Raw genomic sequence first — 17,673 nt, forward strand, 5'->3', positions numbered from 1 at the left:
AGCTTCAGCACAGCGTTGCTTGCGTGTCCTGGGTCATACCTACCCATTACAGAAAAGTTGATATTTGTGATACATATCACTTCGACGTGCATAGTGGGAGCAAATAACAAATGGATTACAGTACGACAATCTCATAAGCACGTGTGACATCATTGGATGGTGTCACTCGTGTCTTCTGTACTGATCATTGCAAAATGTTGTTCACATGTACTAATTAGTACATGTACTAATTATGATTGGAAATGTACATGTGAACAACATTTTCAATCACTCTGTACTAATCAGTACTAATCAGTACTGATTAGTACAGAGTGATTGGCCACGTGATGGTTTCTACTTTGACATCTAAAGTCCGATAAAAATGATGTGCTTTACCGACTGGAGTGAGTGATGCGAGCTAAAGACTTTGAGAGGAAGACTTCAGCCTCAAATTTTTCAAGGTTCAACCTCAGTGTACACAAAGTTTTATATAGAGAGCTCGTTAGATTTACTTCTGCATGTGTAAGTTTTATACATATAACCTCTTGGAGCTCTAGTGGTGTCAAATATGTAGCTTTAGTAGAACTCGGCTAGTTCATGTTTTTTTGCCTCGCGACTAAGTCTAGCGCCAGGCACTTTTCATCTTTCCTTCGTTGACTTCAGCCACAGATAGTGCTGATTAACATGTAATGTCTTTTCTATAATGAAACGTTCTCTAAGGGAATAAAAGAGCACAAGATTCGCACGAAACTCACAAAAGCAGTGAGATCACATAAGCTAGAAATCTGTTGTTTCTTCTTTGTCTATATAACTGCCAGTTCTTCTTCTCTGTATAGAGTTTGTCGACGTTTGCTTAGGTGGAACTATTGAATTGATCTCTTGAGCATTATATGACAAAATACAAAGCGAATTTGAATGGTCCTAAGTTTGCAAGATGTAGCTGCTACCTCTAGGCCTGTTACTGGATCTCCTATCGTCTGCGTTCGTTGCTCTATTACCTATTTTCTCCATCGTAGACTGACGGACAACTGCAGCAGATGCATCAATGTTGGCTTTACGGAACCGAAAGTTGGCGATACTAGACTTCGTAAAATGCTATCTACTAGCACAGCTTTTACATCAGACAGATTGCCGGACACTTCGAAGATATGCTCCATCACCCGATAGACGCACAGCTTCTTACCGGTGTTTGTTGCTTTTAGGATGGGGTACCTCCATTGGAAAACACGTACGATCCGAGTGACGCTATGAGTCGCCGATCGACATCCACGAATGAGTCCTTTACGAAGAAGACGTTGCGGGTTATCCGTGAATTTTGTTGCCCTGAAAAATATCTTTCGTAATTTGCTGTCTGTAATATTTCAAATGCCAATCAGGAAATTAGCCATTAGAAAAACAAACTTTTTTAATTGCTACATCTGAAAAGTTAAGGGCATGTTTAAGAGCGAGGTGAAGGTTGCGTACCAAGGCATTCCCGGCGCATACTCAGAGAAAGCGACGCGTCAGCTTTTAGGGCCATCAGCTAAAATCGTGGCCATAGGCTACCCGTCATTTGATGAGGCTTTCTTGGCTGTTCAACGCGAGGACACTGACTTTGGTGTGCTGCCTATCGAAAATTCCTTAGGTGGCAGTATCCACGCCAATTACGACCTATTACTCAAGTTTGAGCTGCATATCGTAGGTGAGTATGATTTACGAGTCGAGCACTCGTTACTTGCATTGCCGGGCGTCAAAAAAGACGAGATTAAGACGGTCATCAGTCATCCACAGGCACTGGCTCAGTGCGCTCACACCATCGCAGCCATGGGTGCCAAGCCGCGTGCCGAGTACGATACAGCTGGAAGTGCAAAGATGTTGGCCGATCACCAATGGTCAGACACGGCTGCTGTAGCCAGTGATCTGGCGGCTGAATATTACGGTCTCGAGGTACTTCAGCGAAACATCGAGGACGATGCTGGCAACTTTACCCGCTTTCTGCTCTTAAGCAAAAAAGAAGATTTGGGTCTTCACGCTAAAATGCAGACAGAGTTCAAAACGTCGCTCGTCTTCTCGTTCATGGACAGTAATGAAAAAGGTCAATTGTATAAAGCACTCTCAGCTTTTTCATTACGTGATATCGACATGTCGAAAATTGAAAGTAGACCGTGGGGACCTACGGCTGAACAGCAATACCAAGACAAGATTCAGTCGGAACATATGACCTTATCAGCCGAAAATGTGCGTAGAAAATATAGTTATCTGTTCTATGTTGATTTGATTGGCCACAAGACGGATGAGAAGATCATGAATGCATTGCGTCACTTGCGCGAGTTTTGTAAATTTGTGCGCGTTCTGGGGTCGTATCCCACCAAAGGAAAGTTACTGGGTGATGTACGCAAAACCCTGGAAGGTGTTGGTGCGTACGAAATTACAGCGTCGCCAGTTTTTGTACCGCAAGAAAACAAACCTGTACGTTTGAAAATTGGTATCTACGGCTTCGGAAACTTTGGTCAGTTTTTGGCCAAAACCATGGCTAAGTCACATGAAGTGCGTGCGACCTCAAGAACGGACTATTCGACGACTGCGGCACAGCTTGGATGCCATTATTTTTCGTCCACGAACCAGCTTGAGAATTTTTTCAATGGTTTGGACATTCTTCTTGTCTGCGTCAGCATCCTGTCGTTTGAGAGTGTCGTGAATAAGCTTCCGAGAGACTTGTTGGACAATCTTGTAATTGTCGATGTGTTGTCGGTCAAGACGCACCCAAAACAAATTCTACTTCGGAATCTTCCTCAGAGTACGAGTATTTTATGTACGCATCCGATGTTTGGTCCAGAAAGCGGTAAATATTCGTGGCGAGGTCTGCCAATGATGTACGAAAAAGTACGAGTCTTATCTAGCGAACACAATCATGTAATGGATACTTTCTTGCGTATTTTCGAGATGGAGCAATGTCGGATGCTGGAAATGACGTGCGAATCGCACGACGAATATGCTGCTAGTAGTCAATTTTTGACTCATTTGACTGGTCGTGTTCTCAACGTCCAGGGTGTAAGAAACACGCCGATTGACACCCGGGGTTTTAAGAACCTTGTGCGTCTAGTTGACGACACATGCAAAGACAGTTTTGATTTGTTTCAAGGATTGTACAAGTTCAATCCTAATTCTGAGCAACAAATTCGAAAGTTTCGCGAGTCATTAGACGAAGTGACGCAGAAACTTGTTACCGAACCAGCATATTCACCTTCCGCTCGCTCAGACGCGACGATGATTGAAAAGTATCCTCAAAATCCATTGCTTGGCAAGATTGCGGCTTCGAAGACGGTCGTGATTCATGGCATGGCGAAGCAATTAGAAGCCGAAGGCAAACAAGTGTGGTCATTATGTGTTGGCGAGCCCGATTTTGCTCCTGCAGAGCGTGTGTTAAAAGCAGGTATGACGGCTTTGGAGCAAGGTCACGTTAAGTATACCGATGTAAAGGGCACAGCAGAGCTTCGGACTTTGATCTCTCAATACTTGTTGACGTGCAAAGGTCTAAAATACGATCCACTGACAGAGATTTTAGTTTCCAATGGTGCCAAACAGACCGTGTACCAAGCTTTACTGACAATCACAAAACCGGGAGAACAAATTTTGATTCCAGCGCCGTATTGGGTGAGTTATCCCGAAATGGTAAAATTGACGGGTGGTGAGCCTGTGATTCTTCAGACGAATTTATCTGAAAATTATCTAATTGATCCACAAGAGCTGGAAAAGACACTATCGTCTAACCCCCGCATTAAGGCGGTGATGATGTGTAACCCGAGTAATCCTGCTGGTACGATGCATTCACCGGCACAGCTTGAAAGCATCGCTGTAGTTCTTCGAAAGCCTGAGTTTCGACACATTTTAGTGATTGCTGACGAGATTTATGAGCAGTTGGTGTACCAAGATGAAGGAGAGATTAAGCGTGAGCATCAAAGCTTTGCAACGTTACCAGACATGTACGAACGCACACTGACGGTAAACGGTTTCTCTAAGTCGCATGCGATGCCGGGACTACGTATCGGCTACTTGGCTGCACCCAAATACTTCGTCCAAGTGTGTACGAAATTGCAGGGTCAGCTGACGTCATGTGCGAGCTCAGTAGGTCAAGCTGCTGCTGTAGAGGCTATGAGATTTGAGCTCGAGTGCGTGTCTCAGAACAAAGAGCGTATGACCGAGACTTTGGCAATTATGGACGAGAAACGTCGATACGTGATTAAGCGGCTTCAAGAGATTCCGCTTTTGAAATACGCACACCCGACGTCAGCCTTTTACGTGTTTTTAGATTTGTCGTCGTACTTTGAAAATCGACAAGGTTTTACTGCGGATCGGAGTGAGGTGATCAAGGACGCTGATGACTATTGCGAATACCTGCTTCGTCATTACCATGTCGCATTGGTACCTGGCTCAGCGTTCGGGGTGAAAAATGGTCTTCGCATCTCATACGCTTCTTCGATGGAGACGATTAAGCACGCAATGGATGGTTTAAAGCAGTCGCTTGGAGCTTTAACGTTTGAATGAGTACTTGGCTTCTGTAGAAGAGAAAACAGAGCATGCGCAGTAAGAGCGCGAGGCTGAATTTAGGAAGACGGTAATTTATGCAGATAAGTTGCCAGCAAATATCCTTATTCTTGCAGCAAGTTTTCCACGATATCACTTTTCTCGTCTCGAATATATTGTGCATGTTCTTGCTCTTGCAGCTTCACATTATGTCCTAACATGTCATCCAAGATGACGGGTATAGAGGAATAATAACAGAGACTACCGGGACGTACTTGGACACGCATGCCTGAAATCAATTTGAAGGCACTTTTCGAACTTGACTGTTTTTGCAGGTATAACAATTTCAAACCGTTTTGAGAAGTGTTTACTGAGTAAGATCAAGCTTTTCGTTGAATGGTGCATTCAAGCAAGGCGACATTAATGTCATTTTCACCAAAACATTGCCATACTCTGCGTCTTCTAAAGAAAACCTGGCTCAATAACTAATCGCCTTGCATACTGCATCTCAATCGCGATTTACTTTACTCTAGGTGAATCAGCACTCTTTGATAAGCGATTCTTTACGATGTCTTTATAGCCATTTTTGAGCTCAGGTTTCTGGCTACGTTGGGAACATAGTGACTACCAGGCTTAGTGTATGGGGGCATCTGAAAATAGTTGGTTATTCATGGAAACAGCAACTCATATTCCGAGCAGACCTTTGAACTCCATTGAAGACATGCCATACCCAACGACACTTTGTTCTGATGACCTCAAGCGTATGAAAGCGAGCGTGTCGCCCCCTGTTCAAAGCGACCGCGAGGCGAAACGTCTGGCAATCAAACTTAAATCGGTGCAAAGGACATCAACATGGCCGAATACGTTGGAGGCTATGCGTTTGAAGAAAGATCGTTGGAAAAAGGACAAGGAAGAACATTTGGAAGAACTACGAAAAAAAGTTGACGAAGAGGAAATGCGATTACAATGTGAGGCACAATCCAAGCAGATTGAACACGCGAATTGGCTATTATACGAACAGACCGACCGCATGAAAACGTTGAGAAGTAAACAACTTTTAGCCGACGTTGTTCACGTAAGTTTTGGTTGTTGTGATTTCTTTGCTTTTATGCCTTGTTCTTACATTCACGTAATGATAGCATCGCACGCTTCAACTTGAAGAAAAGAAAATGCTTAAAGATCAGGATGATCTCACGAATGACTTTTATGATCAACAAATGCTTTCCAAAGCAATCAAGGATGAAGAAGAAGAACAACGTCTGAGAAAGAAGCGACTTGAAGATAACGCACGTCTTGCAGCTAATCAGAAACAACAGCTAGAGGAGTATAAGCAGCGTTATATCAACGAACTTCGAGAGGTATATTATATATATGCCAGGTGAAGGCTGCATCAGTATTATCTTTGATCTAAGCTTTGTTTGCTTATAGGAAAAACTAGATGGTGAGCGAATGAAAGAGCAGGCTGAACAGGATTTTTTGAATGAAATTGAAAAAGAACGACAGCGAAAGCTGCGTCAGAAGCAAGCTAGTGAGGATACGTTACTAGCAAATGAACGGTTGTTAGCGTATCGAGAGATGCAGAAGCAAAAGGAGCGTCTTGAAGATGCGAAACGAGAGGAAGAAGAACGTAAAAAACAATTGCGCGATGCAAAGCGCATGAATTTGCAGCGTCAAAAGAAAGAGGATACACAAGCTCGTAAACAGCGGATGATTGATCTCGCGACGAAAAATCTGGTCAAACTGGAGCAGAAGAATGATGAACGACTGCTGAATCAATGTACCGAAGTACGTGTGAAGGAAGATAAACTGCTAAAAGAACGAGCTGATCGTCGTGCAGCGGAGAAAACGGCCATTGCTTGTAGTCGTCGTCAGCAGCTTGAATGGAAACAGAGTGAAAAGGAGCGCGAGGCTCAAGATGCTCTGGAGTGTGTCATACAGTGGGAGCAATTTGGAAGACGGATTGAGTTGCAGTCAAAGCAAGAGGAACAAGACCAGCGACAAGAGAACCTTCGACGTGCAATCGCACAAAAGCAACAAGCGGATGCTCGACGAAAAATTCAGTTGGATGAACGTGCTGCTGAACTTGAAAATGATCGAAAGGCGCGTTGTGTTTTAGAACATGAACAGGATCGTTTTAAATCTGTGGCTCAACAAGCACTGAACGAGGCTCGCGAACGTGGGATAACTAATGTATTTCCTATTGAAAAAGCACTTGTAGAAAAACGGATTGATTTGCTCCATGCATCAGGTTTTCGCGTATAGCTTTCAATCTCAACCGATAGTGATCATTCATACACACTCCTTTTGTAATATCATATACTTTACGACACGACATTTTGCAATGCCAAGACTTGTTGTTCGGCTAGACGAATGCCTTCTTTCCGTAAATAATTTACAATAATGCTAATTTGCATCACTTGAAGCTGTGCATTGATAAAAGTAATGAGAAGGAGGTTGAAATTAAACATACAATGTGATAAGCTACGGACACTTACTCGCTCGATGTATATAATGCGCTTCAATTCGTTCGCGCACGTGATGATTTCGGCTTTGTTTGCATCATCAATAATATCAACCTCACTCTTTTCAATAGAAGTTAGTAACGGTGCAAGCTGATCGCGTAGTACTTGTAACATTTGAGGAAACGATTGATTGCGTGCAAAGTCTTCCCACCGCTGAAGTTCACTCGCTTTAACGACGTACGGCTTACCAACCTCCTGTTTTGTCTTTAAAAGGGCTTCACGTCGTTTATACTCTAGATAACTCTTATTAAACTGAGATCCAACCAATGTCAAAGGCATAGCAGTGTAACAAGCTCCAAAAATCATCGCAACAACAGCAACGAGCTTCCCCGAGCTCGTGACAGGTTCCATGTCGCCGTAGCCGACGGTCGCCAAAGTTACAATTACAAACCAAAAGGCTGAAAAAAAGTCATCGAAGTTTGATAGTTCACCTTTAAAAGTGACAAGAAATCGTTTTCCAAGTACTGAACCCTCAAGCTCAGCAGGGAAAGTCATATTGTGCTCACCAACAATACACTCCTGACCGTAAAAACATTCTTGACCTTTTTCCAGCTCAAACATGATAAACGATAAAATTGTTGTGACAACCATCAGCATAAAGTATGGAATTGTCAGACGTGCCGAAGTCTTGGAAATCGATTCCCACAAGACTTTTGTGACTGGAATGCTTTGCTGAATTTTAAAAATACGAGACAAGCGAAGCAGACGTAAGAATGTGAGAAAGTCTTGCGAAGCGGGTGGAATGACGTAAATGGGCGTCACACCATAAACAAACCGACGTCCTTCCAGTACGAAAAACGGTGCAAAAGATACCATCTCAATAAAGACAAGAGGATTTTTAAAGTATGTTCGATATTCTTCGCACACAAATAACGCGGCTGCAAACTCAAAAAGGTACGTAAGTGTGAAAATATACTCCATCGCAACATAAGCATTACCAAACTCGAAAAAAGTCACGTGTCTATTGTCGCATTCCCACTTTTTACATACACTCAACCGACGATCGAGTTTCTGAAGGTTTTTGTCAGGTCGAAATGGAAGAATAAACTCAAGTTGAGTTCGATGTGAGCCGTTCAAAGCCAATTTATTCAGCAGCACTTTATCGGATCCATTACAAGAGAGTCGGTCATCGACTGTACTACTACCAAAATTGCCTGGATAACCGTAACAGCTTGAGTCGACAACTTTTTCAGTATCAGAGCAGCCAAATTGAAGACGAACTTTTGGGTTGTCGACACTAAAACATCCAGGATCATTGCCACCAATTTCGAGATCTTGCACATTCTCGCAATATTGCTTCACCTTGCGCTCACATAAGAAAGTCTGTTCACCATACGTTTGCAAGTCTGGCATGGTTTGAAATACCACAATGATCATGCTAAAGATAAGACAAAACTTTACCCATCGCGAGATCGATCTGGCTAAAAACGACGAATCTGGTTCTAGTATTGTTATGCGTGCCCATTCCTGCCACGTTGGCGGCGCAACAACATCTTGAGACTCTGCTACAATCATATCACGGACCATTACACTCAGTTCTTCACACTTGAGAATGCACAATTCGGTCGTTTGTTTCAAATCCTCCATAATATCACGAAGATGGCGCCAGTTAAACTCAGGTGACGTAGCTTCGGTCACAAGTGCTTGAGTGATCAATGAAGCTTCGCCTACAATTGCAGCAAGTCGCAGGTACAATTTATTCGGAGCATTGTACTTGACCAAAATTTCATGCTTTTGATGAGCACGATTGTCATCCGTGGCGGCTGCTAGATTAATATTTACCGGGGTCGCTACGTGAGCACCAGCCTGAAGTTGCTGAAACTTTTTGACACTTTCTGCATGTTGCTTCCACGCTCGATCAAACTCAGTACCAATGATAGCGAGAGGCATGGATAAGAAGAGCGTTCCCGACATAATGATCATAACAGCAAAACAACGGCTAGCCACATTGCCTTTTGTGGGTGTGATGTCTCCATACCCAATAGTTGCCACAGTTACCACGACAAAGTAGCCTGTAGTGAGGAGATCAGAAAAGCCAGGTATACTACGATCATAACTTGGATCCACCATGTACATGACAACTGAGAAAAAGAGGACAATTTCTGTAAAGAAGATTAGAGCCACCGAAATCGGAGCGACACTCGCACGAATTGCTCGAAGCAATATGTACGTTCCCGAATGATTGCGAGCTAGTTTAAAAATACGCAGAAGTCGACAGAGCCGCATAATGACAAAACTTTTTTCTTTGCCAAAGACGAGATCAATGTAGAAGGGGAGAATAGCTGCAACATCAAACCAGTTGAAAAAATCGCGTAAAAATGGCTTTAAACGTCGTTCGGTAAGATATTTATGTTCGCGCCATAAGGAAGGCCAGATGATGAGACGAATGAGCAGCTCTGGGGTGAAAATGAGGGTGAAAACCAAATCAGCGTCATAGTAACCAATTTCATTCGGAAGTTTGGGGTATTCTGGCTCGGTGCTTTTGTGATTTGGACCGTCCAGTGTCTGCAGGAACAAAACAAAGCAGCTCGTGAAAGCGGCACACGCAATGAGAAAGCTATAGAGTGACGCGCCGCGCGAGGAGGTGGGGTCAACCATAAAGACAAAGATCTTTTCAAACCGACCGAGCGTTGTAGCGTTTTTAATGGTGCCCGATCCAGTTCCTTTGATCATGGACTCAGCATTGAATCCCGAGTTGGCAAACATGTCTGCCGACTCATCCTGTGTATTAAACGTTGGTCTTATAGCTGCGTACAGAGGCATGATAGTAACTGGAAGAGTATCTCGAGAAGGTAAAGCTGCGAGTCTTCGCTACTGATGACGGAGCGGCCTTATGTATCGTGAAACCGCCGGCATTAGAACCGATACAAGTACGTTCGTAATGTCGCGAAATTTCCAAATTGAGCTAATGCTATTTCCAAATTAGGTCTGAAGGGGTGTCGTCCTTCTTCAGAATTATATAAGTTCATGGAACATGAGGGAAGTCCTAGCACGCCTTCTTATCGATGTAGCATCTTGACGGATTCAATTGGCAGTAAATTATTGATGAAAGCGATCTTGGACTAAGACCACCACCTCGTAAAAATACCTGTAGCGTGCGACGTATCGCTCCTCATAATTTACTATCCGAGGAGCATGCACTGGAAACTGCTGGAGTCAAGCATTTAGCATTGTCAATCGTCTTCAATCTGCGCATTGCGTACCCGCCATCATCGAACTTTTGCCAGTCTTGGCTTGCCTTTTAAAGCAACGAGTCTGTTCTGCGAAAATTAATTAGGACACCTGTTAGTCCTGACTCAACCAATCGAGCCGCGTATACTTCGAAACTCGTACGCCGGCTCGCTAGATACTAGAGTCCAATTTAATGTTTTGGACAATTTTTTGTTGCAGCTCTAGTAATGATCGCGTTCAGAATTTTGGGTGGAACTTTAAAGCTTGCAGTGTTACAGCAGACGATGACACTCCACGAGATTACACACTACGTAGAAGAAAAGAGGTAGCACCAGATTGTCAATCTGAGCCGTGGCGGCCTCTAAAAACGTCGTCAATAAAACTGCAACAGTGAGCAAAATCACCTTAAAAATCGCACAACAACATATCGTCAGGAACTTCCACCATACAACCGGTTTGCACAATATATACCTGCATATAATCTGCTTCGAGCAATACTCGCAAGCGATAGTTCTGAAGCAATACTGACGCAAAGAACATCGAGGTGAATACTGCAGTAGATCCTTCCACAGTTTTGTTGCCAAAGATTCTGCAGCTGCCGACACTTGAACCTACAAGAGCCCCCATTGCATCTCCAATTCCCAGTGCCACAATTCCAGCGTTTATAATAAGAATAGAAGGCGAGTCAAAAGATGGCGCAAGCCATAGCGGCAATGCACAACCGAGCAGTAAATAGGAATGAGTCAAAATCACTCGACCAGATTCGCGATAATCAATAAATGATCTCATGAACACAGCAATGGAACGACCAAAAGGTGGTAGCGACAAGGCACGCGCGCATTCCACAATCAGAAAAACGCTTATCGCAACACCGTAACTCAACGATAGCATGGGAACGTCAATAATCGATGCGGGTCCCAGCATGACAGCAATTAAAACGTGAAACAATTTTCTTGCCACGATGTTACGGAGCTTGAGGTAATTAGAGATAGTTCGAATCAATGGAACCAATACTAGAAGACAAATAGCCCAGTAAATCATCAGTCCGATACGTGGTGGCAGCATTGATGAGCTGTTTGACTTGATGAGAAACTTTATTAACCATACAAACGGATTCTTTGTTTGTAATAACAAACAGCTCCATGGATACACCACACCGCCCACCATCGCCGCAATTATGAGTACACATACCACGGTATTAGTGAACGACATTGGCTTGGCAATCGTTCTTGGCATGGGCGTTCCGTGCGCTCGTAATAGTGGAATCAAAGCCATACACACGAGGAGCGATCCTAGCATTCCAACCTCCAGTGCCAAGACATAATCTGGCCGATCTACACTTGTGATTCGCCAGGATTGCAGTACTAAGGCCATCAAATTGTTTTCACTAAGCTACATAAAAAGGATGAATCATTATTCTAGGAGCTGGGTAGCAATCAAATCGTAGACGTACTTTTGTCATCGTGACCACTAAAAGATCGAAAGCGCATAGTCCAATACCTTGCGCAACAAGAATTGCCTCTCCTATCGTGAATGAACGAGGTAAAAGCTTCAAACCTGTGGCTAATACAGCTGCTGTAATAATTCGTGCAGTTGCAGCCAGTAGAAATCGCCACGCGGACTCGATTGGACTTAGCAAACCGAACAACATCGGTAGCAAAATGACATCAACTAAAGCATTGACACGAAGTGAAGTAAGTGACTTAAAGACTGCAATCTTGAGCAGCACACTGAATCCAAACGATATTGTGACCCACGAGTAAAAGAAATTGAATCTTGAAGAAAATTTGCTTTCGAGATCGACTTCGTTTAATAAGCGACTTAGAAGCACTAGAGGAGGAAGCAGACAACCCACTACTAGCCCTGTATCGCGCTCATTCCTGCAAAGCGCTTGCAGTTGTTGGTAGATCACATTTGGATGAAATATTGATATTAGGACAGCACTCCCGCCTAAGACATTTAGGCTGAACAGCACATGCGACATTGTGTTGGTCTGAAGTAGTCGCTGCTCCCATGATACCGAGACCATCGTATTAACCTTTTCCTGTTCTTTCTGATGTGTTAGAATTGTGACCCACGCGGTTACTAGCAATAGAACCATCGCCTCCGTCACCAGGGCATAGCTCTTTGCGCTCTTGTGGAACATTTTTCGAATAAGCCTTGACAAATATTCAGGTGTAGTTTTTAAAAATCTCATGAAAATTTAAAGTTATGACGTTAACACTAGACACAGATTATCTAATGCTCTGTGACGTTGGCTAATGACTACATAGTTGATAACCACTTGGTCCGCAAAATACTGGACTGATGAAGAAACCAGCACGACCAAGGCTATATCCTCGTCGACCTTGTCCGGATGCGTCTAGTGTAAACTAATCTGACGAGGCTAAACCTTCTGAGTCAAAAGGTACGCTAGTTACTAAGGGTGTATGAGAAATACAACCAATCGTTTTTAAACTTCGAGCCATCCCAACTGTGAATCATCGCTTAGCATGTGAGGGACTTCGAATTTCGTCAATAGAGTAGCAATTCATTTTGCACAGAAGAATCTTTGACTTATAGATTCGGCATTAACAAACGCATAGATGAAAAGCTGAAGCGTGAATGAATGCGGACTCGAAATATCAACGCTCTCTTTACGTGAAGCCAACGCCAGCCTTGCCGCACCAGGTGGTACATGTCGTCAATCAATGCCCAGATCTGGATAAATCGTATCTTCTGCACAAGTAAATTCGAGCTTAATCTCGTATTTAACCTCAAAAACATTTATAGTCTGACTCATGTCGGCTGCGAGATGATAGCGCAATTGGCGGTCCAAGTCCAGTAGTGGATACAGCTTCCCTTAAGGTATTGACCAGCTGTAAGAATGCGGTAAGAAAGCCTCAGAAATGTCTCAAACAGCCATTCGCGAAAGTATTGCTTTAAAACATTTCTTCTTTTGAGGGACAAAAATTTTCTGGCTCCAGACAAGAGACATTGAAAAGACCAGAAATTTGGCCCCTTTCAGGCGGAGTGAAGCTTGTTATGTTAGTAGTCTTCAATCTTGGAGACCGTAAGCAATAATGGATACTTAATTGCAGCTATATCGTTCTCAATAAAGATATGCTCAAGCGACAGGTGTCCTCACCACCAAATATGTGGTTAGAATTGTGCACTCAAAGAATGAACGGATAACTAGCAAACTATGTCTATAAACTCAAGTATATCTTGCCGGGGTGGCGGGAGATTCTCTTTTAAATGAATCTCCGTACGAATATGACTCACACCAAAACTTTAAACGTCCGACCAATCTCATATAATGAAATGCGCTGCATTAAATTTGGTATGCGTTGCTTAATGCAGAAAATAGCTTTCGTGCTAAGAAGGCCGATTAGGGAGCGGGATGTAACAACTTTATGAACACCCACGGCAATGATCCTCGGACAGACTCGGGTGAAAGAGTAACAATTTAGCTGTCAACCAGCGATAGAAGCGATTTCGTGGCAGTATCAAAGATTTGCACCCGTCTGATGTTTGGACTGCCATGGATTTGCGTCCGCAGCTGATCGACAGCTCGGTCATCTCTCCGTCTACCTTCCATGGCATTACCAAACACTTGAAAGGCTCAAGTATTTGACACTGCCACGGACTTGTATCTACGGCTGGTTGGTATCTAAATTGGTGTTTTCTCCCATCTTAGCTAGTTAAGTGGTTTGGAAGGCAGACTCTCACTCAGGGCTGACCGACGAGATCCTCGTGAGACTTAGTCGGCGTATAGCAGACTTGTGCGGAGGTTCTGAGCTCAATTGTACCTCGTGGCAGATGGATTATTCAGAACTCAGTTTCTGAAGTTTAGTTCTCGGTCAGAACAGTGGGGTTCAATACACAGAGTGATAAACTCCAATCGCCGCCCCGGGCTTCGTAAGGTCATGGATTATCTTGAATAGTCGAGAATGTTGTACACCACTCACCTTTCTAATGAAGCTTTAGTGGGTCATGAGCCTACCCTATGTCAATTTAGTGCTTCAGGGGTTGGGCGGTAAGATCAAATGTGTGCCGCGGTCTCTAAGATTTGATCCGAAGTAGACGAGTCAGAGCGACTACGTGGTCGCCTGGGCAATTTCTGTGAATACAGGCGACTGCAAGTCGCAAGTAGAAGGGCCAAGTCATGATTTTGTTGAGGTAAGTCCATCCTTGCCATACTGTAGCAGTACCGAACAGTCTGTGTTACACTAACCATCCAGAGCAGTAAAGCTTAAGCGTGTCGTGGTGGAAAGTTTTAGTATTCGTAAGTGAAGTAAGCGGAATAGTTTCAGGGATGTTAAGCTCACCTAAGTTAACTCGGCAAACGCTCTCGGTTAGCTTTAAGAGTTAAACCTAATGGTTGTGTGCAAGAAATTACAAGTCGGTGGTATCACCGAGTTGGCATTCTTAGCACCCAATGGAGGAGCTGGCTCGTCTAGCATCCGCTATGGAAAAATCCAATTTGAGCGCGATATTTAAAACGGCAAATTTCAAGATCCTACCGAAATCTTCAATTCTTGTCAATATATATATGAACGTAGAAAATGGAAGTCGGATGAGGACATCCGCATCAAACACTTGCAATGTGTACTCGAGAGTATGCTCCGTTTGCCAAAACTTTTTGTGCACCATCGTAATCTTCATTCTGATGCTTTAGTGATAAAGATGCTCTACGGGCATGTAGTGTCTCTGTCTCATGAGATTTTGTGAAAATGTCCTGACCCATGCTCAAATATAGTGCAATAAAGCTGCCATGAAACGGCTTCTCACCAATCTCCTTCAACGGGATGGCAAAGGTGCTGGGTCACGAACAAGATGGGGACCAAAAACACTATAGAAGCAAGTCTCTTGGGTGCCTCAATGCTGATTCTTCTGTGTTCAAAATGACGTTTATAGATTGTCTGTGACTACATGGCAATTGCCGCAGGCTGCGCTTTACTCCAAACAAATAATACTGATCATACCGTTGCGTTCGAGTCGCGCCAGCAAAAAGCGGCAGCTAAATAATCATCCAATTCAAAATATTAAATCGTTTGTGATGAAGTTTGCTCTCGCATATATTATATTCACTTGCAAAGTCACTTGGGATTTACACAGCCCATCACGGCAACATCAACACCACATCTCTTGCAAAGAGCGGCACGATGTTTTCCCGCTAAATTATATCTGGAGGGTAGATGTAAGCCAGGTCAGTTAAATATGGTGGCGGATAAGCTGTTGCGCCGCCCCGATTATTAGCTATGGTAAGTCATTAAGGCATACGTAAGGTTAAATAACGTACAAACTCTGGCCTACTCTATAAAGATAGCTTGGTCAACCTATCGTTTTTAAGCCACAAAGTGACTGCATTCTTGTTGAAGACAGCGTAATATCTTATTTATTTATTATAGCTGAGCCTTTTGAGAGCATCAATGCGGTTCTTCAACTAATATTGTGACAGCTGATTACATCGCTGAAGTTAAGAAAATATCCAAGAAATGATTTATGTCAGTATTTGCCGCATTCTAGGATTATTCAAGAGATAGGTATCCGTGAGAGCTCTGTCGCGAAAAGGTCACATTCGGTCGTGGAAAGGTCACATTCTGTCGTGATGCTGTGTTTGATTTATATATTAGTCGTTCACCGCACCACGACGGAGCGTGGACAGCTTAATGTTTGAGATGTCCGTTTATTTAGAGGCAAAATGTGCGCCTAGAAGTCGCTTGGGGAAAGCTTTCCAGCCCCGCAGATCACCACCCTTTATAAGTACAGCTTGTTGCCAGAGCTGGATCTATAAATGGAACTATGCTCTGGTGTTAAGTACCGAACAGTCCGACTCAATTCGCGCGCTGAGTACAAAACCATTTCAACCCACCTGGATTACGACTTTATCTCCAGCTTCAGCGAAGAAGACATTAAGTTATCGTCCACTTCTTAAGAAGGAAAGAATGACGTAGACTGAGAGGTGAAAGCTCATTACTGATATAGGGACACTTTCTTCATATTCATGAATCTGCTAGTACAGATGCCTGCCAAGTCCTGAAACTTCACAAAACTGGTCCTACTTGATAGCAAGGATGGCGTTGGGCTGCGTGACCTCCTCTAAGAGAAGAAATGGGGAGCGCAAAGTCATAATTAGCAACGGCACCGGGTCATTTTTGCCAAAGTGGGACTTCGAGCTCTCATCAGCTCTTGAAGCGAGAGTTACTTTTAACCTCACCAGATATACCGCTGACCACCTTGATTACTCCCTAGCACACTTTTGAACCACATAGAGTGAACCACCTTTTCTCGTTGAGCAGAGTCAGCGTACTTCAGCTTGAAGCAAGAAACATCAACTTGTGAGTCATGTGTTTCTAGACGGGCAAACTCGTCTTTCTGAGACAATCTCATCTCGTAAGTGGCGGGAGACCCCATCATGAGCTCCAAGGCTGGTGTATTAGCGCTCTATGCCGTTGGAACAGGTAAAGTGTTCACAACTTGCGCAAACGCGAGGCGAAGCGCAGTGAACGCCTCACCTTCAAAAGGTTTTGTTTGAGAAGGAATAGAGTTAGTTTTTTGTAAGGATGCACGTCTCGGATCAAGTCTTTAGAGCGCCTCATATGCTTATCCGAGATGACTCGTAGGTCAGTCACCACAGGGCTAAGCCCTAAAGAAAGTTGAAAAGAGAATTTGGATGTGACGATGTGAAAAAAATGATGCTAGTTTGTGCAGCGGGGAGATGAATCCCTGGTGCAGTGGGTGGTCGCCGATCTATAATTCTGTGTTCAGTTGTGTGATAAAGCGACATAACTGCGTCCACTGTGGCATTGCCATTCTGGAGCAGGAGGGTGCACCGGAGTGCTTATTCCATTGCGGTATACGTTCGCATCACACTTTTTTGTCTCGGACCCATAATAACCTCATAAAAATGATAAAGTATCCTGGTAATTATTCGGTTAGAATGAGGCAATGGAACGTTGCAAAGGGAGATCAATGGATTATGTGTACTGCTTTTCTAGCGCTATGCAGTACACAGTCTTTATTAAATGTGAACTGCATTTGTAGAGTTATATCTAGGGCCACTTTAATTAGACTAAAAATGTTATGTCTGACCAAACAAGCGTAGTGTTACCTTGAACGCTTTCGGCTCGACACATGAATGCTTAACAACCACGTGGCGGGTTTGAGTGTCGACCAACGGACACGTAACCCAGATCCTTTCGTGTACACACTACTTTACTCAAATCAAAATAGGGCTTTAAAAAGTAAAGCGGGATCACACTTATACTCATCCATACAACTTACTATATGAACTTATATTTTTTAACGTATTTGGCGGGGCATAAAGCCCAAGTGCCCCTGTGATCGCTGCACTTGGAGTCAAATCGGTCGATGCCACGTTTCATTATTACGATACTGCGGAGCTTCGCTCTGAGTCAAAGAACAATGATTTGTACCATAACGGGGTACGTCTCCTCCGCCAATACGTGGACCTCACTGGGGTCACATACTGTAACTTTTGCTTTCATAAAGC

At 43.6% G+C, this 17,673-nt stretch overlaps 6 protein-coding genes across 6 annotated transcripts; 3 read left to right on the plus strand and 3 right to left on the minus strand.

Annotated features, from left to right (window-relative positions):
* Nucleotides 1-1,413: 1,413 nt before the first annotated feature.
* PHALS_13656 (tyrosine biosynthesis bifunctional enzyme) lies at nucleotides 1,414-4,503 on the plus strand (the record flags this gene model as incomplete). Its single annotated transcript, XM_024729454.1, has 1 exon — nucleotides 1,414-4,503. One exon carries the CDS (start codon nucleotides 1,414-1,416, stop codon nucleotides 4,501-4,503), a length of 3,090 nt encoding a protein of 1,029 aa, XP_024579830.1.
* Nucleotides 4,504-4,607: 104 nt separating this feature from the next.
* Nucleotides 4,608-4,887, minus strand: PHALS_13657 (uncharacterized protein; the record flags this gene model as incomplete). Its single annotated transcript, XM_024729455.1, has 2 exons — nucleotides 4,608-4,696; nucleotides 4,758-4,887. The coding sequence occupies 2 exons, from the start codon at nucleotides 4,885-4,887 to the stop codon at nucleotides 4,608-4,610; spliced, it is 219 nt and encodes a 72-aa protein (XP_024579831.1).
* Nucleotides 4,888-5,203: 316 nt separating this feature from the next.
* PHALS_13658 (uncharacterized protein) lies at nucleotides 5,204-6,744 on the plus strand (the record flags this gene model as incomplete). Its single annotated transcript, XM_024729456.1, has 3 exons — nucleotides 5,204-5,557; nucleotides 5,622-5,840; nucleotides 5,911-6,744. The coding sequence occupies 3 exons, from the start codon at nucleotides 5,204-5,206 to the stop codon at nucleotides 6,742-6,744; spliced, it is 1,407 nt and encodes a 468-aa protein (XP_024579832.1).
* Nucleotides 6,745-6,803: 59 nt separating this feature from the next.
* Nucleotides 6,804-9,767, minus strand: PHALS_13659 (voltage-gated ion channel superfamily; the record flags this gene model as incomplete). Its single annotated transcript, XM_024729457.1, has 2 exons — nucleotides 6,804-6,905; nucleotides 6,978-9,767. The coding sequence occupies 2 exons, from the start codon at nucleotides 9,765-9,767 to the stop codon at nucleotides 6,804-6,806; spliced, it is 2,892 nt and encodes a 963-aa protein (XP_024579833.1).
* A 680-nt stretch (nucleotides 9,768-10,447) lies between these two features.
* On the minus strand, nucleotides 10,448-12,321 carry PHALS_13660 (hypothetical protein L915_09801; the record flags this gene model as incomplete). The annotated part of the gene is made up of 3 exons (XM_024729459.1): nucleotides 10,448-10,579; nucleotides 10,647-11,567; nucleotides 11,629-12,321. 3 exons carry the CDS (start codon nucleotides 12,319-12,321, stop codon nucleotides 10,448-10,450), a joined length of 1,746 nt encoding a protein of 581 aa, XP_024579834.1.
* A 1,249-nt stretch (nucleotides 12,322-13,570) lies between these two features.
* PHALS_13661 (uncharacterized protein) lies at nucleotides 13,571-13,862 on the plus strand (the record flags this gene model as incomplete). The annotated part of the gene is made up of 2 exons (XM_024729460.1): nucleotides 13,571-13,607; nucleotides 13,717-13,862. The coding sequence occupies 2 exons, from the start codon at nucleotides 13,571-13,573 to the stop codon at nucleotides 13,860-13,862; spliced, it is 183 nt and encodes a 60-aa protein (XP_024579835.1).
* Nucleotides 13,863-17,673: the final 3,811 nt, after the last annotated feature.

This window comes from Plasmopara halstedii (assembly GCF_900000015.1).
Source record: "Plasmopara halstedii genome assembly, contig: Scaffold_672, whole genome shotgun sequence".
Lineage (NCBI taxonomy): Eukaryota > Oomycota > Peronosporomycetes > Peronosporales > Peronosporaceae > Plasmopara > Plasmopara halstedii.